The 27,963-nt window shown below is 54.3% G+C and overlaps 1 protein-coding gene across 1 annotated transcript; it reads right to left on the bottom strand.

Annotated features, from left to right (window-relative positions):
* Positions 1 to 27,751, bottom strand: PIK3R5 (phosphoinositide-3-kinase regulatory subunit 5). Its single transcript, XM_081110809.1, has 18 exons — positions 27,633 to 27,751; positions 25,756 to 25,856; positions 22,356 to 22,424; positions 20,976 to 21,114; positions 11,486 to 11,555; positions 8,931 to 9,105; positions 8,303 to 8,456; positions 7,534 to 7,617; positions 6,526 to 7,258; positions 6,241 to 6,403; positions 5,814 to 5,939; positions 5,199 to 5,327; positions 4,926 to 5,019; positions 4,663 to 4,739; positions 2,090 to 2,183; positions 1,928 to 2,010; positions 1,296 to 1,408; positions 1 to 1,166 (listed from the first exon to the last, which is right to left on the bottom strand). Exons 1-18 carry the CDS (start codon positions 27,736 to 27,738, stop codon positions 1,019 to 1,021), a joined length of 2,658 nt encoding a protein of 885 aa, XP_080966935.1. The 5' UTR covers positions 27,739 to 27,751; the 3' UTR covers positions 1 to 1,018.
* Between the last annotated feature and the right edge of the window lie 212 nt (positions 27,752 to 27,963).

Here is a 27,963-nt window from a genome sequence, read left to right as displayed (position 1 = left end):
AAATACAAGATTGATGTTTTATTTAACAATAATATTAAATTCAATTCATTCCTACCCTTGCTCATACAGGAGGACATCTTGTTCACACAATAAGAAATACTGACAGTATAGAGCTGGCCACTCTCTGGAGCCCGGCTGGGCGGGAGGAGTGGCGACTCCGGGTGGGAGCTGGCCCTGACCGCGTCTCTCCAGCTGTGAATCCTCTGGGCTCTGATAGGCCCAGAACCTCTGGATCAGGATGAAGCAGGAGAGGAAGGAGGGGGTCTGTGCAGGATACAACTGTCCTTGGACACCTCTCCTCTCACACAACATGCCCACCTCCGCCAGTTCAAATCCTGGCCCCGGCCCTGCCCTCCACCCGATCGCCCTGGCCTTCATTTATTTGTTTATTTACTTGTTTAGTATTCCTCACCTGAGGATCCTTTTTCACTGATTTTTAGAGAGGGTGGAAGAGAGAGAGAGGGGTAGGGGGCGAGAGAGGGGGATAGGGATGGGGACTGGGCTGAAGGTCAGGAATGAAAAGTCTCGTCCACATTTCTGGAGTCGAGGGGACTGAACTCCGGACACAAAGGCTTTCCCAGGCCTTTGACAAAGGAAGGAGTGGGCCCGCTGGGCCGCAGGTTGGAGAGGAGGCCTAACCCAGACCTCAGAGCACCAGGGCCTCCGGTCTTTCTTCTAGAAAGGATACGGAGCATGTTGGTGGCCGGGGCCCTCAGAGGTCAGCTCTCCTTCTACCTCAGGAATCTGAGGGGCTGTGTGGCCAGGCCCCTCTCTCCCCAAAGCCTGTTTCTGTCCTAAGCAGAGCCCCGGGGCCCCAGAAACCACCGACGCGCTGCCCTGCCCAGTGCAGGGCCCACGGCAGGACCTGGACCCCGCGCAGGCCCCTGTGGTTCTCCACCAGGAGCGAGACCCTCACCGCCGCCCGACCGCCTGGAGAGGCTCGGAAGAGGCCGCTTCTGGGCTTTCTGTCCGGGGTGGGTGGGTGGGTGGGGTGCGGGGCGGTGGGTGCAGGGCCTCGCTAGGGCAGCGCCCCGCTGAAAGTCATGATGGGCAGGCAGAGGAGGGAGCAGAGATCGGGCGTGGCCTGGGCCTGTGAGTGGGGCGACCTCTGGGGCTGGGGGCCGAGGCTGCTCTTCTCGGGCTTGTAGCAAGGTGAGACCTCACACCTGTGGGGGCAGGAGTCAGGACAGGCTCACATCCCTCCAGCCACTTCCAGGCCTCCGGGTGGGAACAGCACAGACACGGACCCTTCCCTCCACCCCCCGCAGCTGGGGCAGAGCCGCGCCCCTTCCTACCTGACCACACTCTGCAAGATCTTCCTCTCATCCTGGTCCAGGCACACCGCAAAGGGGCAGATTTTGGAGCCGATAATCTGTACCTTGTCCACTTCGATCTGCGAGGTGCTGATCTGGAAGGAAGGCCCAGGTCAGTCCCCTGGGATTGCCCGCCACCCTGGGGTGGGGTGGGCGTTTGTCTGTCAGCTCTCTAAGGCTAATGGCCAGCGCAGGGGAGGGGTTCTGTGGGCGGCTCAGGCCCTGGCTCTGCCCTTTCCTGAGCCTGGAAGAAGCAAATGCCCTCCGAGGAGAAGTTGCACTGCGCTCACGCGCCCCCCCCCCCGCCCCCGCTCCCATCCCCCTGCAAGAGCCCTGGGGGTCCCACAGCCCGCTCTGCCTCTGACTTAGGGCAGAACACTTCCACACCACATTTCCTCTCACAGAGCGCCCCCCCTTCCTCCTAATGCCCCACAGCACCCCACATGTGAGCACACCCAAACCTCACCCCTCCCTCTGCTTCCCCTCCCCCCACAGCCCCCCAGAGCCTTGGACACCCCTCCTCTCACACAACATGCCCACGTGCACGCACACAGGTGCATACTCACCCCGTCAGTCTCCTGAGGGTGTGGCTTCAAGGAGAGGGAAGCCCTTACCTGGTTAAAGCCCTTCTTGGATTTGGGGTTTTGCCTCTTCACCACTTCCGTCAGGTTTAGCGTCAGGGACTCTACACCGGAGTCTGAAGGGCAGGGGTGCTCAGGCCAGGCCCAGAGCCCCTCCCCGCCACCACCACTGCACTGCCCGCCCACCCGACCAACCTAGCTCCTCCTGCTTCCGGCAGGCCTTGTTGAGGTTGATGGAGGTGCAGACCTTCTCCATGTTACTCCAGCGACTTCGTCCGCTGATGGCCCCCTGCAAAGGCAGCAAACCAGGTCCTCTCTCAGCTCAGGGCCCTGTGGCCTGCCACCTTCCCTTCAAAGAAGAGGCCCAGATTGCCAGGGCTCGGAGCTGCCTGTCGTGGGCACACCCAGGGAGCTCTCTCTCCTCCACCCAGGTCTGCTGGCTCCTTCACTGAGACCCCTGGCCCCTGTAGAGACCTTGCTGACTCCGGGGAGGGCGTGATGTCGCTAGCGTGGTCCATGGGTCAGCCTTGTGACCAGGTCATAGGACACGAGAGCTGAGAGCACCTAAGGGGTGGCCTTGATGACCTCCTGCTGAGCCCAGAGTGAGGAAGAGAGGGGCCCACAGGCCTGGAGCTCCCAGCAGAGCCAGCCTGCCAACCCCTTTCATGGGGGGCCTCGATGTTGCCAAACCCAAGAGGGTTTCTCGGTCCTTGGTCAATCTCAAGGTCGGCTCACTTGATCTTGCAGGAGAATTTGCTTCTGTTCACCCCTCTCCTCCCCTGGCTTTTGTGAGGGCACACGCCTGGTTCCCCACCACCTTTCGGCTGGGGCCTCTGCTCAGCCCGACACCCTCCTCCGCCTGCGGTCACATGACACAGGTCTCAGGACCTTCTCCTGGCTCCTCCGCTCTTCGCACTTCTACTTTCTCCATTAGGGAACCTCGACCACCCATACACCCCTCCTCATATTTCATGTCTGAGTTCAGGCCCATCCATCCAACTGCCTACTTCTTCCTTCTGCCTCTCAAGGGCACTGCAAACTCACATGTCCCGCATGCATTCCTGATCTGCTGCTACCGGACCTGGGCTGCTTCTGAGGCAATGCACTACTAGTCTCAGAAGACTGAAATCCGGGAGTCCGGGCCCCTCTTTTTCCAACCCACCCCTAAGCCCTGCTGCTCGCATAATCCACATCTAGCCCCCATTCCTTCCCATCTCCACCACCACCAGCTAGACCTGGCAGCCACATTTCTCTCCTGGAAAACCACCGGAGCCTCCCATGGGCCTTGCCATGGCCCCTGTGGACGCGCCAATCTGTTCTCCACAGAGCTGCCAGGGGCACCACCCCAAACTTAAGCCCCTTCCAAGAATACCCATTGCTCTTATGACTGGACAAAACTCCTCTCACTGTAATTAAGGCCCTTGGTATTCTGGCCCCGCCTCTCTCTTTAGCCTCGCCTCATCGCCTTTGCTGTTCATACTCTCTTCTACCACAGGGCCTTTGAACATGCTCCTTCCTCTGTCTGGGGAATACATTCCTCTCTTTTTAGCTTAGCTAATGAACTCCTGTCTTCCCCATCCCCCAGTATGGACTCAATGTCCCTTCTCTAAGAAGCGTCTAACTTTCCAGACTGGGTTGAGGAATCCCCTGGAGGTTCTCCCAGTACCATGTACTCCTTCATCTGTTTGTCACAGTTGTAATTATGCATCTGTGGGTCCATCTAACCAATGCCTACCATCCCTCTAGGCCAGTGATGGCGAACCTATGACATGCGTGTCAGAGGTGACACACGAACTCATTTTTTTGGTTGATTTTTCTTTGTTAAATGGCATTTAAATATATAAAATAAATATCAAAAATATAAGTCTTTGTTTTACTATGGTTGCAAATATCAAAACATTTCTCTATGTGACACGGCACCAGAGTTACGTGAGGGTTTTTCAAAATGCTGACACGCCGAGCTCAAAAGGTTCGCCATCACTGCCCTAGGCTGTCAGCATTTTGTTCACTCTTGACAACACTACCTGTGCCCAGAACAATGTCGGGGGCCCAGTAGGTGCAAACAAACACCTGGCACACAGCTCTCAGGGTCCGTCCCGCCTGCCCACTGCCATGGCCACCAAATGTAAAGTAGCCCCATGATCACCATCCCATCAGCCCTTTGATTGCCTTGTCATTGCTCGCTACTCAGACATGACCTTGGTCATTTCCTCGTTTCCTGTCTGTCTCTCTCTTCTGAAAAAGCTAAAGGCAGGGCCCAGCCCTCCCTGCTTACTGCATTCCCCCTTGCCCAGCACAGGGCCTGGCAGGAGTAGGTGCTAAATAAATACCTTTTGAATGATTGAAAGAAGGAAGAAAAGAAGGCAGGAGGTGAGGTCAGGGCTCTCACGGCCTGTCCCCCAAAGTGTGACAGGCTCAGAGTCGCATGCTCATGGGCACCCCTTCCTCCCTCACCTCAAATATCTCTTCACTGACACTAATCCCACCTCCCATGCACCCAGCCTGGCACACCGGCCCCAGACCACGGCCTCTCCCTCGTGGTGCCTCTGGAAGCCCAGCCTTGCCCCACTCTCCACCCTAGCCCTGTAGCCCGGCCCTGACACCTCACGGCAGCTGCTGGGCACATCCAGGAGGGGCAGAGCACGGGGGGGGGGGGGGCGCCTCTGCGGGCTCCAGCTTGAACTCTGGGGCCCGGGAACCCGAGTCTGACGCTGCGTGAGGAGGACCAGGAGCAGACCCCAGAGGGCCGTGGCCCAGCGCCGTCTTACCTTGCTGTAAATTATCTGTAGTGTTAGAGGGACGGCCTCCCGGTCCCCATCAATGCCCAGCCTCTTGCTGCCAGGACCTGTGCCACACGCAGACAGACCCTTCACTCGGTGCCCCTTACAGACCCTGGGGCCCTACCTCCCCGCCCCCCACCTCTGGCCCTGCTTTCCGGTGACCCTGCCTCCCAGGGCCCTCCCTCCCCAGGACTCCACCTCCCGGGGTCCCCCCTCCCCACCTGTGTCCCCGGGACTCAGGCAGCACTCACCTGAAGCCTTGATGGCTCGTGTGGCGGCAGAGTGGCCCAGCTCCAGGGAATGAATGAAGATCTCCGTGGTCTTCTCCCCGGTGATGAAGGTCAGCTGCAGAGGGCAAGACCGGGCATCAGGGTGGACCTCCTGCAGGGACCCTCCAGGCTCCTCCGGCTCAGGGCCGGGGGCTGCCACGGGGTGGGGACGGGGCACAGGCTGGGGCCCGGCGATGTGAGGGAGGCCTGCCTGTGAGTCCCAGGGAGCAGGTGGCTGGGGCGACAGGCACTCACCTCTGTCTGGTAGACCTGCAGCAGCACCGGCCGTGCAGCGAAGCGGCAGTAATAGAGCAGCATGTCGGCCAGGATGGGCAGCTGGGTGGGGGAGCCCTCCAGGGGCCGGGAGTCAGCCTTCAGGGACTGCTGCGTCGGGGGAGCCAGAGCCAGAGGGGCAGGTGGACGGCGAGTGGGAGGGAAAGGGAAGATGAGAGGCAGAGGAACATGCACACACATGCAGAGGGAGACGCAGAGGAGAGCGCCAGGGAGGGGGTGGTGAGGCGAAAGCAGACAATAGACGGTCAGGGGAGCACCCACAGCTGGTCTCCACACGGCTCCCTGGCCTGGCCCGGGGGCTCAGGAAGGCCCCTGGCAGAGCTGGACAGGGCGGAGCTGAGGACGGGGCCCAAGCCCCAGGTCCCCTGGATCCTTCTGCGAGCCTCCCTGTCACTGTGGTGACTCCACCCCTTGCCCCCGAGCCCTGTCCCGCTTCTCGCCTACTCTCTGCTCATTCCCAAGGGCACCCTGGTCCTCCATGGAGTCCTCAAGCTGGAGCTCCCCAAACCAGGGCCTCTGAGTGAGGCTGGGTGACCCAGCCAGCGGGCCTCCTCTCCCCTCCCAGGGGCCGCTTACCTGGCACAGGACTTCGGGGGGCAGGTGCATGAGGCCCAGCACGTTGCGTTCATACCAGGGGTCGAGCATGCCGAGGTAGTGAGAGATGTCGTTGGTGCTCTCCTCCCACTGGGACGCGCCCAGCTCCTGCGACAGGGGCGAGAGTCATGCCCGGCGACCCAGGAGGCCTGCCAGGGCCCTGGGCAGCCCTGCACCCCACATCTGAGCTTCCCCCTACCCTCGGACAGGTCTGTGTCATACAGCAAAATGCCACCCCCACGTGCAGGGCGGGGACCACTCCCGGGAGCAAGGGCCAGGGGCCAGGCGGGAGAAGGTGCCCACCACCACAGTGATGGCTTAGTGGCCTCCAACCAGCCCTCTGGGACGACTGCCACCTGCTCACGTCCACCTACTTTCCCACCCCGTTTGGTGCAGGGCCGGGACATACTGTAGGGAGAGGGTGCCTCGGGGACTCGAGGGGAAGGGGCGGTGTCTGGCTCCGAGGGGCCGGGCAGGCGCTGGAGCAGGCCCCCTGGCTTCGCTTCATGGGCACGTAGAAGAACTGCAGCTTGAAGAACCGGGTGAGGAGGGGGCGATTGCTCTCCAGCAGCCTGGCAACAAGAAGGCGGTGAGAAGGTGCCCCGGGTCCCTGTGGGAGGTCAGCTCAAGCCTGAGATGCCACCAGCACCACCACCCCGCCACCCCGGCAGAGACGACCCACTCCGGCTCTCACCGCAGGTTGCTGTAGGCCCGGGCTACCTTCCCCGAGATCCGATCGGAGCCGAAGACCACCACGCGGAGGGTGGAAGCCTTGGGGTCCTCGTCCCCGCTCAGGAAGGGGCGGCGGCGCTGATGGCGGGAGGCGGGCGCCAGGAGCCAGCTGGGCAGCTGGGTGCCGAGCTTGGGCTGGGGCAGGGAGCGGGAGCGCTGGGCCCGGGACGGGGGCGGGCCCGGGCTGTCCAGGGGGCTGCAGAGGCTGCCGGCCCGCCGCAGGGGCAGTGCCGAGTCCGGGCTGCCCTCCAGGCCGCGAGAGTCCCTCCGCAGCACCAGCTGGCTGGTGCTCTTGAACAGTTTGTAGATCCTGTTAAACTTCTGCCCGGGCCTGCGGTAGCCCCGGCGCTCCCGGCCGCCCGGCCTCCTGGGCCACTCCGGGGAGCTCTCCTCGCTGTCCTCCACGTAGCCGCTGTCCATGCCGTCCGAGAGGCCCGAGACAAAGGAGGTCAGCAACTGGCTGGAGAGGGTGGCCCCCGAGGCCTGGGACGAGGCGAGGGACAGGGTGGAGTCACGGGAGGCCTCCGAGCTGGTGGAAAACAGTGAGTCCCTCTGGGCACAGGGCCCATCCGTTTCCAAGTCCTCCTCCTCCTCTTCCTCCTCTTCCTCCTCCTCATCCTCGTCCTCGTCCTCGTCCCCCAGGAGCCCTGGCTCCAGCAGCTCCTGTTCCTTGAGCAGCATCTCCTGCAGGACGTCTGCACGGGAAAGGGAGGCACCGCTGGGTGTATGGCCGGGAAACCTCTCCCGCTCACCTCTGGGAGGGCGACAGGCTCCGACAGAATGGACTTGGGGAGGAGGTGCCAGAAGGCGGATCAAGTCCAGCCCAGGACTCAGCGTGCGGCCCTCTGCCCTGCCCAGAGCCTGCTCAGGCCGGAGGGCTGGTGGGGAGTGGAGGCTGCTGCCCAGACGGGCCGGGAAGAGAGCCCAGGCCGCTGGGGTGGGCGCCACGGGGCCCCAGCCGGCTGCTTACCAAAGCTGTCCTGGTTCCAGCTGTAGGTGTAGCACCTGGCGACAGGGATGGGGATGGTGCGGAGCTTGCCTGGGTTGGCAGGATCTGTAAGAACGGGCGGGGCCGGCCCAGGTGAGGCCTGGGAAGGAGCCCTGGGATCGGCCAGCCCAGTGCCCTCGCCTTAAAGAAGAGGGCAGAGTTGGGAGAGGACGGGCCAGGCCGCGAAGCTGGGTGGGCCAGGGCGGAGCTGGAGCTGAGAGCTGGGGTGCTGGCTCGCAGCCAGAGGGCACCGTGGGGGCGCCATGCCTTGTATACGCTGTGTAAATGTGGCGGCACACACTTTGCGCCTCCTTTCACAGGGGCCAAACAGCAAAACGGGGGCACTCCCCCTTCAGATGCGAGGACACCGTGTCCCTTCTTCTGCGGTCACACGGTGTGAGAGGAAGTTCCCAGACTCCTCGGGGTGAGGTGTGGCCATGTGACCAAAGTGGGCCAAGGGGATATGGGTCGATGTGACACGCGCGCGACTTCCGTATTGTCTTCACGTCAAGTGAGAGGCCCTTGCCCTTGATTAGCACACGCTTTTCCTCTTCCCACAGCCCCACATGGTGCGCCCAGCCCTGACCCCGCAGGCAGGACCCGGGCACCAGGCACCAGCGTGGCGGACACGCTGAGGAGCGTGGTCCCCGAGGGACGGTGTGGAGCAGAGCCTCCAGCCGACCTGGACTGCTCACGGTGGGCGCCAGAGCAGGCCACGGGGAAAGTGGGCCCCCCTGTCCCAGGGCCTCACCTAAGACTTCGGGGAAGCCGGCTTTCTCTCCCACCGCCTTCAGCTTGGTCCTGAGCCATTGCCGGGCTTGGGCTGCATCCCCGATGCCAGAGGCCAGCTCCTGGGCCTCTGCCGTCTCCGTGTAGACGTCCTCAAGCTCGGTCAGCGCCTTGGACTGGAACCCCAGGAGGAGACCGGCTTGCTCCTGTGCCATGGCTGGCTGCCCTCCTCCACTTCCCAGGTCTTACCCAGGGCAGCAGGGCCCAGCCCTCCCAGCCTCATCGCCCATCTCCACCCACAGCCCAGGAGCCAGGCCTGCCCCTAACCCCCCCCCCCCCCCCCCTCTGGGGACATGGTCATGAGAGAAGGGCTCAGAGCAGAGGGTGTGTCCAGGGCCTGTCCCAGAGCTGGGGCCAGACACCAGTCTCCAGCTTCAGTCTGAATCTCGTTCCCCTGAGGCGGGTCCCACCCACCCTGGTCAGGCCCCAGCACAACAGAGAGCCTCTTGGCAGGGCCGGCTCTCCAACCACTGCTGCCATGCTTTGGGGTGAGGGAGGCCAGCGTACCCTGGAGGCTGCTGCCCTAAGATGGAGCAGACGCAGGTCTGCAAGAAGTGGGCAGCGGGGACCCCTGGGCCCCAGACACATACCTGCAGCCTGCAGTGCAGACCCGCGAGGTCACAGTGGGCCCCGAAGGTGGCCTGGAAGGCGTGCAGGAGCAGGGTGATGTAGGCGCTATGGGGCGAGTGCCCGGGCGCGCTCAGCTTGTTGGCCACGGCGAGGAACTCCGCCTGCACCTCCACGGGGTTCAGCAGCAGCACGGTGCTGGGGGTACAGAGGAGTGGCTGTGGGCACCGGGGCGCCGCCACACGCCTCATGCTGGGGTTGTGTGTGCCCCCCTCCCCCACCGCTCCTCCACCCCAGCCTGAGGCCTGGGCCTCCTCACAGCCCGGGCAGGGCCTGAGGCCACGAGAGAGGTGGGGGCTCAAGGGTCCCGTTTCCAAGAGGAAAGTGTATGGTCTACTTTTGAGCATTTTTTGCCCGGTGTTTTCAAAGACCGTTTCAACACTGAACTCAATTTTTTTAAAATAAGTTTGACCTTAATTTTTATATAAACATTTTTTTTTTCTCTACAGGACATCTGAATGGATATAAGATTACTCAAGAGAAGATTGTGTTTTAGGTGGGGTCGCTGGAAGCCAGGCGATCATTTTGGGAAGGGGAAGCAGACAGACATATGCCGTGGGGCAGGGGGGCTGAAATTTTGGCCCCTGCCCTGCTCCTCAAGCCACGGGTTGCGGGGTGGGGTGGCATCTGCCAGGAGGAAGGCGGGCCAAGTCAGGGCTGCATCCGAGTCCTCTGCCCGGGGGACCCTCTTCTAACTGCCCGCACATCACACAGGCCGGCACTGGCCGGGGAGGAGTGTGTGTCCAGCCACCTCCGCCTCTCTCCCCGCTCCACCCCGGCTCCTCCTCGGTGCGTGTGAAATGCGTTCATTATGAAAATTTCAAATATACACAAATGTTGAGAACCGTGAACCCCGAGGTGTCAATTACTCAGTTAACGGTTAACAACCCAGGACGGTTCTCACGTCGCCCACGCCGACCCTTGTCGCTGCATCGCCTGGAACGTGTCTGAGCCATCACCGTGCTCCTGCGCCCGGCCGTGCACGCTGTCATGCACATGGCTGCCCTTCGCTGCGCTCTCTCCCAAACCCACGCCGCGAGTGCATGCACACCAGTGCAAAGCAACGCCAGGCAGGCGACACAACCCCCAGTCCCTGTGGGCATCTGCCCAGAGCGGGGCCCTGGACGCAGGACCAGGCGCTGTCAGAGGCACCAGCGTGGGGAGAAATGATGTGTGATTTCTCTCTTTATGAGAAAAAGGAGGCAGGCTCCCGTAAGCAGCCCCCGACTGAGCCCCTCTCCCTCACTGAGGGCTTGATCCCAAGTGCTGGGCACACAGGACCTCACCCTCCCCCACTTGACTCCCTGTGTGCAGGACCAGCCTGGCCAGCCTGCGCCCTCGCCGCCTGCACGCCATCTCCGCTGGAAAACCGACCATCCCTCCCAACACACAGAAAACAGGAGTGGCTTCCCCCTCAGCCCCGAGACCTCCTACTAACCTCTCAGAACCTCAGTTCCCCGGCCTTAAAAATGCCTTTTCTGTAAGGTCAGCACGAGGATTGCAGGAAGCAGCCATGCCCACAGCGGTGCCCAGAGCTCAGTAAGTGCCCAGGCGATGTTGGTGAGTGTTCGCCAGTCCCCTGCCTCCGCCCGGGAGGGAGCTTATTTACTTGCTAAGCTAACATTTACAAATATGCTCGTCCCTCTGTCTCTCCCAGGACCTGCACTGCCTGAGGATGGGAGGGCGGGAGTGACTAGTTTCTGCTGCTGGAGCTGAAGCCTCTGGGCGCCCCGGTGTCCGGGTGAGCCAGCGCCCACACGCCCGGAGACCCGCTGGAGGGGCCTCGGAACGGAGGCTGCTCTTCTAGCGTTTGTCACACTGCAGACCCGGACCCGTGAGTGGGCAATGCAATCCATTTGCGGAGTCACCGCCAGAATTGCCTTTTAAATGAAATGGACAGAGCCTACCCTAGGAGGTAAGGGTAAGTTTCAATTTATGAAACCTGTTTTAGCTGTGTGTGTGTGTGTGTGTGTGTGTGTGTGTGTGTGTGTGCCAGGCTGTCACAGAAAATGAATTCTTTATTGCAGACTCTGGTTAAAAAAAAAAAAAAAGTTTGGAAAATGCTGCTTTAAAAACCAGCAGAAAGACACTGTGGGAAGAGCATGGGATTCCGCGGAGGACTGAGGTTCCGGTCCTGGCTCAGACACTCATTGCTGTGTGACCTTGGGGAAGTTCCTTGGCCTCTCTGACCTCCAGTTTCCTCATCTGAAAAGTGGGGTGAAGTGAGGTAACGTGTGCCCAGCGCCTGGCATGATCAATGCAGGTGATTCTTAACCTTTTTTTTTAAGTCTCAGACCTGTTTAGGAATCTGATGAAAGACCCTCAGCCCAGAAAGCGGCTCTGCGCACAAAACATCACCAGCAATCCCGGGGTTCCAGGTCTAAGCCTGTCTGCGGGGGGCTTGGTTGGGGTGCAGCGAGAGAGGGATGCAGGGTGCTGGTGCAGGAATGGTGAACAGTGGGCGTAGTCCCATCCCCACCCGACCCCACACCGTTTCTCGCTCCCCAAGAGCACTCACACAGTGGAGCTGCGGTGACTCCGAAGGGGCAGACCCTGCTCAGCCCTCACCAGCCGCTGGTAGGAGATTCCTGTGGCCAAAGAAAAAGAACAGATTCACGCGGTTACCTGGTCCTTCGGCGCTCGTGGCCTGTGCCTCACAGTGGCCGCACCGGACAGTTCGGATGGGAGTTCCTGGATGGGGTTCAGGCCCAGGGGCAGATCATGCCTGACGCCTACAGGGCCTCTGACAAGGTGAGCCCCAGGCCCCACCTGGCTCCAGCCACCTGCCGAGCTTTGCTCCTCAGAGGCAGCGGGGCAGCGCACCCTGAGAGGAGAACCGAGGCCGGTCTCCTGCTGTCCAGCAGTCCTGGCTCCTGTCACACTGCCCTCTCGCAGTCCCGGTGTCCGGCAGTGGGCACGCCGGGCACCCCTCGGGCCATCCCCTCAGCCTCAGCCCCTCCCACACTCTCTCCTTCCCCCAGCATCTTGGCCTGGCCTCCACAACTTTTCAGGGTCCACAGACCCCTGATGGGGTCCCTCCCAGACTGAGCCTCTGCACCCCCCCCCACCCCCAACCTTCTTCTCCGCCCCATCCACCTGCCGGTCTCCTTGACTTCAAATGTGTGGAGAAATGGACTCAAGGGTTTCCTGCAACCTGGCTCCGTTCTGCAGCTGGAAGCAGACCCTCCACCGAGTGTCTTCGGTTCTGTGTCACCCTCGGGAGGAGATGAAAGCACGTTTCACTCTCCTCACTGACAAGGGTGACAGAGCAGGGGCTGGGCCTCAGGGGACAGCGCCCTTGTTAGAGCTTGGACGTCTTTACGGGGTCCCTGTCTCCCTGTCGGGGGCAGGGCCAGCCGGGGCACGTAGGAGTGGGGAGCAGGAAGGCGATCCACTCGGGAAGCGTTGCAGAAAGCAGGAAAGAAGGCCCTGATGCTTGTCTAACACATGGAAGAAAATGGCCAATGTATGCATTCTGACTTAGCACCTAAGTCAGATCTGGGCCTTCTGCTTGGTGTTTCTTTTATGTAACTGTCACATGTTTGGACGTGACTGTTGTGTCTGTTTTGATAGGAGAGTCCCCGGACAGTGGCTGTTCCTATCAGGACTGGGAACGCTGTCTGGCAGCTCTCACACACGTACTCTTGTACTCTCGCACTCAAACGCTGGAGCGGATGAGGGTGCCCACTCTGCACGGGTTCCCCACGAGGAGCACACAGACAAGCCGCCTCCTCTGACTCGTCTGCTCTTTCCTTTTACCCTGGGACATCTTAACGGTAACCCACACCCCACAGACGCGTCGCCTCGCCTCCCACTCTGCCTCGATGGACACAGGCCACGCAGCCTGCCACTCTCCTGGGGAGGGGAGCAACCGGCAAGATCACTCTCCCTCCATCAGGCCTCCTTCCAGATGCCGGCCATTGGCTTCCAATCCCATTGCCCTCCTGGGCCACCCTCCTGGACTGCCCTCCTGAGCTGCCCTCCTGAGCTGCCCTCCTGAAGTCACAACACCCTAGGCCTCAACCTTATCATCATTTTCCTTGAATTGCTTTTTTTTTGCGTCTTTGATACTGTTGACCACTTTCTCCTTGAAGCTTGCTCTGCTCCATTAGTCTCCATGACAAGGACCATTCAGTCACATCTTGTATTTCTCTCCCTGTTTATCTTAGGACTAGAGGCCCAGTGCCTGAAATTCGTGCACGGGTAGGATTCCTAGGCCCGGCCAGTGATCAGGGCCAATCGGGCCTTCCTTCCCCCAGCTGCCTGCTGCCCGCCAGGGCCTTCCTTCATTCCCCACTGCCCCCTGGTGGTCAGTGCACATCATAGCAAGCAGTCAAACTCCCAGTCAAACTCTCAAGGGGACAATTTGCATATTAGGCTTTTATTATATAGGATAATACCCAATAGTCTCATTTGGGGATCGCAGCGCAGGTAGAGCTGGGAGCTGCCTCATATCAGCTAGGCAGATGCCATATAACCTTGCCCTGTGCCTGATTTTGCTGTTGGGGGACTTTTAGGAGGACGTCTGTGCCCCTGGGCACACCCTCGCCCAGAGGGAGTCATTTCCAGAGCTGGATATCCTGGATGCCAACAGTCCCCAAGTGAAGCACGGAGCATCAGATGAGACTCCCCCACCCCCAACGAAGACATTGAAACAAAAAATCGGGTGGACGGCAATCCAGGGGTCAGAGTGAAAACAGCACAGACCCTCTCCTACTCGTGGTCCCATGGACATTCGGACTAGGCTTCTCCCATCTTTCTGCTCCTCCATCCCTGGCAGGAGACCTCGTCCTCAAGGTCATTTCATTGTCTAACGGCTGCTGGAGTGCCGGCCATCAAGTCTTCATTCGAGTTAACAGGAGGAAGTGAGGGGGAGGGGTGTCAAAAGTGTAAGCCACTGTTCTTTCAGGCTTTCTTTTATAGGCAGCCGGCTCAACTAATCACACCCTGTGATTTCTGGAACATCTGCCTTCCACTCCTTCCCTGAGTCTCCCCCTATAGTACTGTGATATAATGAGGAATATATATTTGTATTTATTATATGTACATGTTCATCCCCAGTTCCTGGGACAGAGCTCCTAAAATCCTTGTCATGTCCTGAGTGAGGGGTGAGAGGAGCATCTAAATAAGCCCCTTTAACTGGACCTGAGTTTATGCTAATGAGGTGACTCTGGGTGGGTCCCTAGATAGCTTCCAGCAGCGGGCTGGGTGCCCTCTGGAACCAGCCCTGTGAGTGATTCAAGGGCTGAAACTTTGTGACCTCCCCCAGCAACCTTCAGCGGCGGGTGGAGCTGGAGATAGAGGTGATCACCAATAGCCAAGATTGAGTCAATCATGCCTACTTAGTAGGACCTCCACGAAATCCCTAAACCCGTGGTCGGCAAACTGCGGCTCGTGAGCCACATGCGGCTCTTTGGCCCCTTGAGTGTGGCTCTTCCTAAGCCTTAGGAGTACCCTAATTAAGTTAATAACAATGTACCTACCTCTATAGTTTAAGTTTAAAAAATTTGGCTCTCAAAAGAAATTTCAATCGTCGGACTGTTGATATTTGGCTCCGTTGACTAATGAGTTTGCCGACCACTGCCCTAAACTATGGGGTTCAGGAAGCTCCCAGGGTGGCGGTGCACCCCAACTCCACAGGGTAGAAGCTCCTACCCTCAGGACCCCTCCAGGCCTCGCCCTCTGTTCCCCTTCACCAGGCTCTTCTCGGTATCCTTCATAGTATCCTTTCCAATAAACCAGTGAACGTAAGTAAAGTGCTCTCCTACTTCTAGGAGCTGTTTTAGCAAATTACTGCACCTGAGGAGGGAGCGCTGGGAAGCCCTGATTTGTAGCTGGTTGGTCAAACGCAAGGGAGACCTGGGCTTATGGTCAGCACCTGAAGTGGGGGCAGCCTTGCGGGACTGAGCCCTCCACTGCGGGGTCTGTGCTGACTCCAGGTGGTTAGTGTCCGAACTGGATTGACTCTGTGGACACCCAGCTGGGGTCTGGGGAGCTGGAGAACGGGCGTGTGGGGGAAAGACTCCCATGTATCTGGGGTTGGAGTAAAAACAGCACAGACTCTCTCCTACTAGTCCGTGTTGGTTGACTTTCCACTAAGAGACCTAAACCTTTCATTCCATAATCTGAGACAAAAAGTAGGAGATGCAAATGTTTATGATCAGTTATGTCCCAAGAGAAACGTATTGCCGCTGAAGAATATTCACAGTTCAGCTGCCACCAGTCGACAGGCAGAACTTACCTCATCAGGTTTCTTCCTGATGGCAGGAGGCCCAGGGTGGGAGGGCACTAGGCGATAGGAAAGGGACAGGAGAAACTGCCCAAGGGCAGAAGGTGCTTGGGAGCCAGCAGGGCCCGGGGCCTGTCAGTCACGCAGTCCCCTGCCTGGGTCTTTTGAAAGAAACAGCATTTTGTGATGTGAGAAGGTAGTTTTTGACTCGAACAGACATGGGTTCAAGTGGTAGAGCTCATGTTAGCTATGTGACCACGGAAAAGCTCCTTAATTGTCTGGCCCTCAAGATTCATTATCTGAAAGAAGGAAATACTAGTGACTATCCAGGGGCTGTCGGAGGATGGATGGGACCGATTCTTAGCAATGTTGAATGCAGCGTAAGCACACAGGTAATGCAGCCATTGCCGCCATCACCACCACCACCACCACCACTATCATCAACCACAATTTCAGTCCTGCTTTGATGAGGAAAGCTTATGCAACCTGTCCCCAGGCCACCAACTAATAAGTAACAAAGCAGATGCCTTTGTCATACCAAGGCCTGTGTTTCTCCTCTCACACCTGGCTTTATAGCTTGGGCAAGAAACAAACTTCTCCCAGTCTTGGTTGTGTCATGCACAAAATGGGAGTAATATTGCTTTTCCCTCTTACGTCATGGGACCGTGGTCTGGGTGAGATGCAGGCATTGATGCCCACTGTCACCCCTCAGGATTAGAGAAAAATTCTTTGCAGGCAAGTATTTTGCTGAGCGCAGCCATGTGGTCACAGCATAAATATTCAACAAACATGTGGGCTTAACCCCAGAGGGTTGTGGTGGGCAGGACCTGGTAGCACTGATGTGAGGTTTCCTGCCAGCCCCAGAGCGGAGCCAGCAGGCACCCTATTGGGGGTGGAGTCAGGAAGAAGGGGGAGGCCCGGGGCTTCATAACCTGCCCACTTCCTCTGCTACCCAGCCACATCAAAGTGGAGTAAACTGTTTCATTCATCTCCATGGCAACTCGCTCCCTAAGGCTCCCTGGGTGGAGGGCCCAGCTCTTCAGGTCCCTGGTCATCTTCTTCCTGTGACCTTGCCAGGACCTCTCTCTTAAGCCAACTCACCCCAAACCCTACTGCCCAAGCAACGTGAAATCAACGTAGGTCAGCGGTCAGCATTTAGCCTCAAAAACTGCTCTGAGAGGGAGGGATCCTCCTCCCATTTTACAGATGAGGAAACTGAGGCTCCCATAAGTAAAACATCTTTCCACTGGCCCCGCAGCTCCAGGACTTGAAACCACTGAGATCTAATACCTAGTACTGGTAACCGCCAAGTGACTGAGCCTCAGCTTCTCCTCCCAGAGCCCATTCCGGCCTCCATTCCAGCCCCTCCCTGGTTCCTCCCATTGCCTCTCTCGGCTGGGCTCACTAGGGGTGGGGCACTCAGCCACATGCCTCTACAAAACCACACTGAAGCATTTTCTAACAAGCCCACCTAAGGTTCCTGCAGATGAGGGTCAATTTTGTTCAACTTACTATTTGCTGTTGATGAGGGCTCAGGTTCTGTGAAATCAGAGGTTAACGTGTGGATGTGAGATGAGTGTTTTGTTCCGGACAAAAGATGCCCTCAAAGGTTACAGTTTTATTCTCCTAGATGACATTAACTAATTTGGTATCTAGTTTTGCAACCTTATTCTAGCTTGCACGAGAAACCTGTATCAGTTTCTCACACCCTCCTCTACACCAGTTCTGTCGTGTCGCTGGTTCCCTCGGAGACGGGGTGAACACATCTGGGGCACGGGCTCGCTGTGCATTTGTATGAGAGCTTGGTTTTTGTTTGAAGACATGAGAAGGAGATGGTTTCCTGTTTCAGTTCTGCTTTCCCTGGAAGAGAAGTTCCTAGCACGGGCAGCCTGGCCCGAGTCCCTCTCCACACATCTGCCTTCTGGGTCACTGGCATATCTGAGGCCTCGTGTGGTCCCTGGGCACTGCCCCTCAGCAGGGAGGGGCAAGAGTGCCACGGGTCCTCCCTGCTCTGGGTCCAGCTCCAGCTGCTGCTCTGCCTGGCGCTTGTCCCCCAGGCTTAGAACCCCATGTCCCAGCATCTGGGCCTCGCCACAGCCCGTCCCTCTGCTCCCCATCTGCTCGCTAGGCTGCCCAGAACAAAGTTCTTGCTCAGCTGCCCGCAAAAACACTTCCAGGCCTAGCGTGCGTTCAGCGGAGGAGGGCCAGCTGGCTCCACTCGAAATCGGGAAGCCGTCGCCCCACACGCAGGTGACGGCCCTCCCCCAACCCAACATCGCCCTTGGCCATGTCAAAGAAAGAAAGGGTTGTTTAAATCTTTGGTATAGACCCGTGGTCGGCAAACTGCGCTCGCGAGACACATGTGGCTCTTCGGCCCCTTGGGTGTGGCTCTTCCTAAGCCTTAGGAGTACCCTAATTAAGTTAATGACAATGTACCTACCTATATAGTTTAAGTTTAAAAAATTCGGCTCTCAAAAGAAATTTCAATCGTTGTACTGTTGATATTTGGCTCTGTTGACTAATGAGGTTGCCGACCACTGGTACAGACAGAAGGTCCTGCCAAGGCATGTGCATTGAAATCTTTTCCGCCTAAATCATAAGCAGGAATAAAACTTTCCATTCTTGTTAAAGGCATTCTGGTCCCCAGCAGGAAGCCCAGAAGTGATCTAGTCCTACTTACTTTGGGGACAGTGGGAAGGACGGGCATGAAAGAGATTAACCTTAAACTGGTCTGTTCATTTAGGGTGCCTTGGAGAGTTAGGTTGGCAGTTTCTCGATTCCTCATGTGCCCAAGCACCTCCTAGTTCAACACCTTCTCCTCAGGGTCTTCCTGATTTCTTCATTCTTCCACCACGTCTCTCCCATAAAGTGAGGTTCATGCAAGAGGCAGACTTGGGTGATGGCCAAGCTCAACCTGTGCCTGCTCTGCTCTGTAACAACACCCAGCTGATTGGCTGGGGGCAGAGAGATCAGATAGATGATTGGCTGGGGAAGGAAGTCACAAATCCCTCAAAGAAATCTACAGACAGAGCTTCAGTCCTGAGCTTTCGAGGGTTCGTGAATCGTTGGGGAATAAGATTTGGTCCCTCTGTCCTATGTGCATAATGCGTACAGTGAGAATGAAACACTGTCAGTACTACATAGGGCTTGGTGTGCAGAGATTTAAAAGAAAAGATGGGATTACAACATACATAGTATTTTGGGGCCTGGTTTTTTAAAGATTCAAGTTACCCAACATCTTCTGATCTCAGTAATTACATTTCTATATCATTTCTAATGATGGACTAGCATTCCACCAAGTGACTTTGCTACACCATACTCAGCCATGTCCAGTATTTAGTTTTTTTGGAATTGGCTGATTACTAGAAAGAACTCATCGATAAACATCCTTGTAGGAAAACCTTTGCATGGCCATAATTGCTCAAATTCCTAGGAATGGAATTGCTGTGTGAAAGGATATTCTTTTTAATATTTTAAAGGACACAGCTCCCCTTTCCTGACCAATATTGGCTTTTTTTTTTTTTTTTAAATCTTTGCCAATTTGTTAGGGGAAAACGGTGTCTCACTGTTAAGTTTTGCATTTTCTTTATTACTAATGAGGGTGAATATCTTGAGAGTTGTTCCTCAGATGTTTTTAGTTCTTTTTTTGATGTGCTTAAAACATGCTTTGTCACATGGTCATTGGTGGGTTGGCCTATTTTTAATTGACTCAAAAGAACTCTTCATGGATTTGAATACTATTAATTTTTATTGAAAATATTTTTCTTAGCTTGTCATTTACCTTTCACTTATAGTGGGTTGTGCCAAATAAAGAGCTTTAAATGTTATGCTCTCAAATCTGTTGGCCTTTTATAACTTTTGTCTTGCAGGGACAATCCTTCTTCATTCTAAGCTCAGGTGACCTATTTTTCTTCTATGACTTTTATGGTCTTGTTTCTACACTTAAGCTTTTAATCCAACTGTAAGTTATTTTTTATAAAACTCAATTTTGTTTTTTGGAGATAAAATTCTAACTTGTTTTTTATGGTCTCTCCATTATCCTGATATCATTTATTAAATGACCAATTTTTTTTCAGGACCCATTTGAGGATGCCATTTTGTTATATAACAATTTTTTACTATTTCATTTGTTCCTAGCTATTCTATTTTGCTCCATTATTCATGTATTCTTTTCCCAATAGTGTATGATTTTCATAACTACATATAGCCTTAGGGTACCTTCAAAGACCTAGTAAGGAAATATCCATCCTTACTCTTCTTTAAGAATACATGATTATATATATCAAATGCATGGGTAAATGTTATTGTAGGGCACTGATAGACTTTCTCTATTTTGTTAAATTGTAAAAGATGTTGATGTATTTTGATCATGGTAACACCTGATATTATTATGATATTGACTCAATCTAGCAACATGTGTTTTAATTTATTTATCCTTTGGTTAAATTTGTTTCTTCTATGTAGGTTAGTTGCATTTATTTTATATTTGTAGTCGCTATTGCAAATTGTTGTGGGGTTTTTTTTCATGTCTTCTAACTGGTTAATGCCATTATATGGCAAAGCTCTTAGCTCCCTGTTTACCAGTCTGACAGTCCTTCAGGTGATCCCCTTAGTCTTGATAAATAAGCAATTGTTTGATTTCTACCTATTAAAATTTTATCTTCTCTGGAAAAGGAAATATCTTTACTTTTTTGCATAGGCAAAATCATTGTAAGCATGAAGAGAAAGATTATTGACTAAATGGAAATGCCTCAAGTATTAAGAACACTTCCGTATATTAAAAGTTTTCATATATTAGAGGGGTTTTAAATATTAGGAACAGATATTGAATTTTTTCCATTCAGTTGTTTCCTGACTTCATTCCTTTGAGCCTCTGATGGGATGAATTGCTCTAATACCAGACTACCTCTCAGGACATCATACTTGATTATGATTTCTCTTGCTCTGCAATAGTTTTCTTCTATCTCATTTGCATGTGTATCATAGCACCTGCAATTTCTCAAGAATTCCTACTTTTCAGACTCTACATGTGAAACGTTAGTACCAGGCCCCTGCCCGCACTTGTCATGGCGCCCATTAACCTGTCCATTCCCAACACCAGCCACCTTCCGTGGCCAGACTGAACCTGTCCACACACACATACATTTCCCCACGTGCCCCTGAGGCAAAGAGAACACGCGAGGGCCTCGTGTCCACATGGGCTTCGCTGTCGGACCTGGGCAGCCTCAGAGACCACTTGCATAACCAGAGCAGAGGCACAGGCCGCATGGCGTGGTCTCCTTGCCCTGAACGCCTGCTCAGCCTCCCCTGAGAAGCCCTCTGTTTTTTCACCTTTTTATCCTTTCCCGAGGACATTTTCTGATTTTCAAAGGGAGGGGAAGGGACAGAGACAAAGGGAAACATCGATCAGTTGCCTCCCACAGGCTGGGTCGGGATCAGGGATCAAACCCAAAACCCAGGTATGTGCCCTGACCGGGAATCGAACCCACAACCTTTCAGTGTAACTGGACGAAACTCCTACCAATTGAGCAACGCCGGGCAGGACAAGAATTCCCCCTCGAGTTACTGCCTACATTCACTGCTTTCAGCCATCTGATGCTGGTGCGCACATGGTACACACAGCACCATAAAGAGGAGACTCCAAGGTTTTGAATCGGGGCCATGGGCAGAGACGAGCTGAAGGTTGAGAGGCGAGGAGGATCACAGCCCGAGAGCAGTTCCAGAAGAACCTCCTGCCTGCATGATCCCTGCTCCCCGCGCAAGCTGCCTCAGCACTGACCTGGGGCCTTGAGCTCAGCGTCGATGAAGGTGAGCAGCTCCTGGCTGATGTTGCAGTACGGAATGGGCCAGGTCAGGAATCGGTGGTAGGTGCCGGCTGCTTTCAGAAGAAGGTCTGAGTCCGGCGGGAAGTGTGGTGTCTGCAATGCAGAGGGAGTGGTAAGCAGAGAAGTCTGGGTGGGAGAAAGGGCACTGGTATTCCAGAGCAGAACCTGCTACTTTTCTGGAATGTTCCACAAAGGGCACACATTTCCCGGCAGCCGCATGTCCAAGAACAAGGTCAGGAAGGACTGGAAGTAACCCACAGGCAGTGAGTTACAGATAGGCAAGAGGGTGCCAGGGATGTCTCTACCGTAAGGGCCTTGGTTTTATTAAACATAACACAGTTTACCCAGTTCAGGAGAGCAGCGCTCTGAAAAGCTGGGGTCATCTTAAATGGGGCCGCTGCTGCCTCTCAACTGTCTAAACCAGTGGTCGGCAAACTGCGGCTTGCGAGCCACATGCGGCTCTTTGGCCCCTTGAGTGTGGCTCTTCCACAAAATACCACGTGCGGGCGCGCACATAAAGTGCGATTGAAACTTCGTGGCCCATGTGCAGAAGTCGGTATTTTGTGGAAGAGCCACACTCAAGGGGCCAAAGAGCCGCATGTGGCTCGCGAGCCACGGTTTGCCGACCACTGGTCTAAACCCCATTTATCCTTACTAGAGGGAAACATTTCTTCTGTGAAGTGAATTGGCTCAATGTACATGGACTCATTTGATGCCCCCCCTCTGGCGAATAGAGGGTGATCACATTGGGTAAAACTGACCGCTGGGGCACAAAATGAGGTGGGCATAGAAGCTGTTTAACGGGTCTATTCCATGGCTTGTGAGAGGCTGTGACTGGTTCCTCCATGGGCGCCAGATGTGCCAGGCACAATAGCATCCACATGAGTTACTGGAGATGAGTTACAGAAGAAGTTCTGAATCCGGTGGGAAGTGTGGCTTATCATGACGGCTTATTGGCTTATCAGCGGTTCTCAACCTGTGGGTCGCGACCCCTTTGGCGGTCGAACGACCCTTTCACAGGGGTCGCCTAAGACCATCCTGCATATCAGATATTCACATGACAATTCATAACAGTAGCAACATTACAGTTATGAAGTAGCCACGAAAATAATTTTATGGTTGGGTCACAACATGAGGAACTATATTTAAAGGGCCAGAAGGTTGAGAACCACTGGCTTAGCTGAAGCCATCAGAAGGTTGACATGCATCAGGTGTCATTGATTGACAGTTTCTCTCCCAGTGTTTATCCTCAGAGTCGTGAGGGCTATGCCTGCCCTGTGCGGGCTGTTCTCTCTCCTCCCCCAGCTCCCAGCCTGGCCCACCCTGGAACTTACACAGAGGACCGTGGAGTAGAAGAGCAGGGCCAGGGGCGTGAAGAGGTCATAGGAACCCTTCTCTTGGACCTGTGGAGAGGACAGGAAGGAGGGTGAGGCTCACTCAAGGGTGCAGAACAGAGCAGCGTGTCCTTGTTTTATTGTTGTTGCTTTTTTAAAATACATTTTTATTGATCTCAGGATGGAAGGGGGAGGGAAAGAGAGATAGAAACATCAATGATGGAGAGAATCATTGATTGGCTGCCTGCTGCACACCCCCCGTGGGGATTGAGCCCACAACCTGGGCATATGCCGGGACTGTGACCTCCTGGTTCATAGATCAATGTTCAATCACTGAGCCATGCCAGCTGGGCTAATCTTTCTTTCTTTCTTTCTTTCTTTCTTTCTTTCTTTCTTTCTTTCTTTCTTTCTCTCTTTCTTTCTTTCTTTCTTTCTTCTTTTCTTTTCTTTTTTTCAATGAAAAGCAATGCAACCACGAGACAACATTTGGAAAATAGAAATTAGAAAAAACTCCACGCACAATGGCCCCTTCCAAATTCAACCACTGCTAATGTTTCCATGTACTTCTCCTGACAGTGTTTCTCTGTGTATTTTCCTCTGCGAAGTCTTCAGAGTGTGCATATTTTTACTCTTAATGTCTTTTACATGTAGTATTATAGATGGATTTCTGTTTTGTTACATGATCTCTAAGCCCACCTCTTGTTCCCCTTCTGGTGATACATTTACCTGTTACCTGTATTGTAAAGTGTGTTTTTTTCCAGTCTGTTGTTTGCTTTTAAATGTATGGATTATTTGTGTACATAAATTATGTGTTAATTTTTTCCTTTATGGATGTTTGCTTTGTCATGCAAGGATCATGTGAATACTCATATATTTTCTTTGAAGCTTTCTTTTCTTTTTTTCTTTCTTTTTTTTAAAATATATTTTATTGATTTTTTACAGAGAGAAAGGGAGAGAGATAGAGAGTTAGAAACATCGATGAGAGAGAAACATCGATCAGCTGCCTCCTGCACATCTCCTACTGGGGATGTGCCCGCAACCCAGGTACATGCCCTTGACCGGAATCGAGCCTGGGACCTTTCAGTCCGCAGGCCGACGCTCTATCCACTGAGCCAAACCGGTTTCGGCTATTTTCTTAAATTTAAGTCTTTAAGACATCTAAAATTCCATTTGCTGTATGGTATGAATTAGGATTCTCACTCTGTGTTTTTCCAAGTGTTTCATCAATTTCCCCTAAGCCATTTAATAAATATTACTGTTGTAATTTTATTACATATTCAATTGTGTTAATACCCTTGGATAATATCCATTATTTTTATTAGCTGTATAATATTCCTTCTGGTAGATACCTATACTGTATTAGTTTCATTTTAGACATTTGAGGTCATTTCTTGCTATTTAATTACTTTTGCAATGAAAACCTTTGAGCAAATTTCTTTTCCTATAATTTGTATGGTTTATCTAGGATACAGTTCAAGAAGTGGAATCAATCGAGATTATAAACATATTTACTATGTTTTAAACATATTGCCGCATTGCTTTCCAAAAGGATTTTGCCATTTATAAGATCTCATATGTTTGAAAGTGCCAGCTTCACTACAACCTTCTCTGCATTGCTTATTATAATTTTTTGCTAATTTGCTAGGCAAAGGCTGTCTCATTATGGTTTTAATTTGCATTTGTTCTATGATCACAGGGGCAACATTTTTCCTGTATATGTTTAAAGTTCTAGTTATTCTTTTGTGCCCTGTCTTTTTTTAAAAATATTTTATTGATTTTTTACGGAGAGGAAGGGAGAGGGATAGTTAGAAATATCGATGAGCAAGAAACATCGATCAGCTGCCTCCTGCACACCCCCTACTGGGGATGTGCCCGCAGCCAAGGTACATGCCCTTCACCGGAATCGAACCTGGGACCCTTGAGTCCACAGGCCGACGCTCTAGCCACTGAGCCAAACCGATCAGGGCTGTGCACTGTCTTTTTTAGAGCGCTCACCCACCACAGCACATACACACCTGAGCCCGGGTTTTATACTCCTTCGGCCTTTCAGCCCCGTCGAGAGCTCACAGGCTGATGCCTCAGTGGCAGCCCCACATCCCCACTGCCTGGTGACCTCACAGGCTCAAATGTAAGGTTCTCCTTTTCTTTCTCCTGAAGAGACCATGTGCCTGCTCCCCTGCCACTGCGCAGTAGTTGATCCCTTACATTTGGGTTGTGCGTTAAGCACTCCAGGGGAGGTTCAGCTCTCCGTAGTGGGTTTGCGTATAAACGCACCAGGTAAATGGTGGTGCTAGAGCTGGGACCTTGGGAGTCTTGATAAACCAGTACAGGGGGGCCTTGACTTACGAGTTTAATTCGTTTCATGACGGAGCTCGTAACTCAAATTACTCGTTTGTCAAATCATAAAGTGAACAAGTGAGACACGTGATGCTGGGCTGATGTTGTGGCGTTCACTGTGACATTCGCTGCGCCAACTAGCGGTGGGGTATCTGAAGCTGGCTCGTAACTCGAATTTTAGCTCACAACTCAAAGCAAAAAATCGGCTGAGAGACGGCTCGTATCTCGAAAAACTCGTTAGTCGGGACACTCGTAAGTCAAGGCCCCACTGTACTTTCTTCTTATAGGTAAAGGGTCAGCTAATAGAGAAAGGCCAGTGTTTTGCAACTCAGTCATGTATTAAAAAGCAAAACTTTAGCTCAGCTGGTGTGGCTCAGTGGTTGAGCATCAACCTATTACACCAGGAGGTCACAGTTCGATTTCCAGTCAGGACATATGCCCGGGTTGCAGGCTGGATCCCTAGTAAGGGGCGTGCAGGAGGCAGCCAATCAATGATTCTCTCTCATCATTCATGTTTCTATCTCTCTCCCTCTCCCTTCCTCTCTGAAATCAATAAAAAAAAATTTAAAACACACACAAATAACAACAACAACAAAACTTTAAAGAGAATTCTTCAGGAAAGAGCCATAATCCTCCTTAGGGACTCAGCTGTCCTGGAACCCCAGCCCAGCTCAGCTCTGACTGCACTCTTCCTCTTAGATGTAAAGGCCCATTTATTGACTTGTTAGAGGAGGTCTCGGTTTACCTCTCCAATCAGTCCTTGTTTTCATGGATCTTTTTGAGGAAAGGAGTCCAGCAAGGCTTCCTCCCCTTCTCTAGTCGATACCTTGACATACACGCAAGCAGCTTAAAGGACCCTGGCTCACGTACCACGTGTTCTCATTGCGAGGCCCACATCCCTTCCCAGAACCCTTCGATCCATGGCTGGCACTGAGCTCGCAGGTTCCCGGAGCCTTTGCCAAGCCCCTCGGCGGCCCAGGCACCCCAGAACCAACATTCTGTGGGGCCTCTTTCTTGACCACGCGGCTGATCCCAGCTCACCGTCACCCCTGGCCAGCCTCACCTCTTGCGTCTTCTGCAGGATCTGCTCCAGGAGGATGAGGAAGTGGCCCGGGTCCCTGCTGACCAGCTCCTGCAGGCTCCAGCAGTTCAGACACAGCCCGGCTGGGAAGGGAACGGCCAGTGGTCAGATTCCTCTATGAAGTAAGAGGCTCCGAAAATCGTATCAACACTCAACCCTATCGTGCCCATTGAGACATAATGACAAGTTTCTTATTCTTGGAAACTCAGGAGACACAGAGAGGAGCTGGGGTCCCCCTTACAGGCCAATGAGCGGCCACGATTCTGGTCCCTGTGCCTCCCCCCAGCGGGCACCACGTCTCCCACCACCACCTGCCCCGCTTCCTACGGGGGGAGCTGGGAAGGAGGTGCCGGGAAGGAGGCCAGAGGCAGCGACTGCTGGAAGAATAGGGAGAGGAGCCATGGTGACCCCCCCACCCCCCCCCACCCCAACACAAGGCTGAGTCCCTGACAGCGGGGACTTCCCGGGACTGCCTGGACCGGAGCCCAGGACGGGGAAGCCACATTCATTTCTATTTTGAAAGTTAGAATGAACACTTTGCCATTCTAACTTCCCCACACTTTCTTATTGTGTCAAGAAGAATTCTAATTTCTATTTCCCTGCAGTCAGCAAGGGTAAACCCCTAAAAATTAAAGGGGTGGTCATGGAGGCGCTTGTGCATGTGTGTGTATGTGTGTGTATGTGTGTGTGTGTGTGTTTCCGCGCGCACGCGCGCGCAGTGAGAGCAGCAGGGGCAGAAGTGGCTATACCAGGGCTTTCATGGAGCTCCAGCCCCTCCTCATGGCGGAGGCTCCTCCCAAAGTCCTGGAGGCCCGAATAGTGTGCTTCATGTGGTCGTGGGGTTTTGTGAATTTGTAAAAGTCAGATATTTTTGTGTGATTTTACTTAATGACGGCCCTCTCAATTCTCTGAGCTCACGCTCCATCGACACCTGGGAAAGAGGCAAGAAGAAAAATACTACCACCTACTGACCAACTCCTATGTGCCAGGCCTTGCAGACACATCCCCACTGAGCCTCCCGCCCTCCCTTCAGGAAGGTGGTTTCTGTTGTCATTATTCTCATTTCACAGACAAGGCAGCTGAGGTCCTGAGAGGTTAAGAGACTCACACAAGTTCATAGAGCCAGCGAGAAAGAGTTTAATCCAGATCGGGTTAATTCCTAAGGCCAAGGAAAGCCTCCAGAGGAGGTGACGTCTGAGCTGAGACCTGGATGAGAAAGAGGCAGTGGGCACAGTTGTGAAGGAGGAATCCCAGGCAGCAAGTGCAAAGGTCCTGAGGTAGGAACCAACCAAGATGTGTTCAAGGACCAGTGGGCATTTCTCTCATGGGGCAGTTAGGGAGGCAAGTGAGATATGGGACAGAAAAAAAAGAAATCTTTGCAAGCATAAGAATGATTACAACTAGCCACCAGCCTTCGGGGAAACAACTGCCCCAGCCTGCGGATACCTCCGTTTCTCGGTCCTGGGGAACATGGAGCACGGAGCCCTCCTACTCCCTGTGAACAGAATTCCGCGGAGAGCCGCCTATGAAGTCCCAGCTGCTCTTTCAGAACCAGCCGATGTGGTATTTCCTAGCAGGTTAAACAACGACTATGCTTCTAGCGAATGCTGAGGAAGCAAGATGCAGCCCTGAGCAGGATGAGGAAGACAGCACGGCGACAGGAGAAACTGCTGCCTCCAGAGGGCCTACCTCCATCGGGGGCTGTGCCAAGCACCTGTCCAGGTGAGGTCCAGGGGTTTGCAAAGTCACACAGAGTTGGAGCCAGAATCTGCCCGGTCCAGGGCTCACTGTGGCCCCCGAGGCTTCCTGGAGCCTTCAGAGCCCCCCCAAACCCCCTCCCGCAGCTGTCTCAGACCTACCTGACCAGGAGGTGGAGCGGCGGCGGTTGAGGCTGAGCCCGTGCAGGCAGCGCTCCAGGGCGTGCTGGATGCGGTCCTCTGTGCACGTCGTAGCCCCTGGCTGCATCCTGAGTCATCGCCTGCGTGGAAGCAGACCTGTCAGCCCGGACCCCCAGGTGTGAGGAGCGCACAGCCAGCAGGGCAGGTGGCACAGACAACAGCACTCCCAGCCCAGTGCTGCCAGCCTTGCTATTGCCTGGGAGCTGTGGGCACAGCAGGCGGGGCTCAGCTGCCTCCAGGGCTAGAATGGCTGGGAGGGGGGGTGCTCTGAGTGGCTGGAAGGAGTGCTCCT

Source organism: Myotis nattereri (genome assembly GCF_964212035.1).
Source record: "Myotis nattereri genome assembly, chromosome: 16".
In the NCBI taxonomy this organism is placed as follows: domain Eukaryota; kingdom Metazoa; phylum Chordata; class Mammalia; order Chiroptera; family Vespertilionidae; genus Myotis; species Myotis nattereri.
This window is presented reverse-complemented; position numbering and strand designations above follow the sequence as displayed.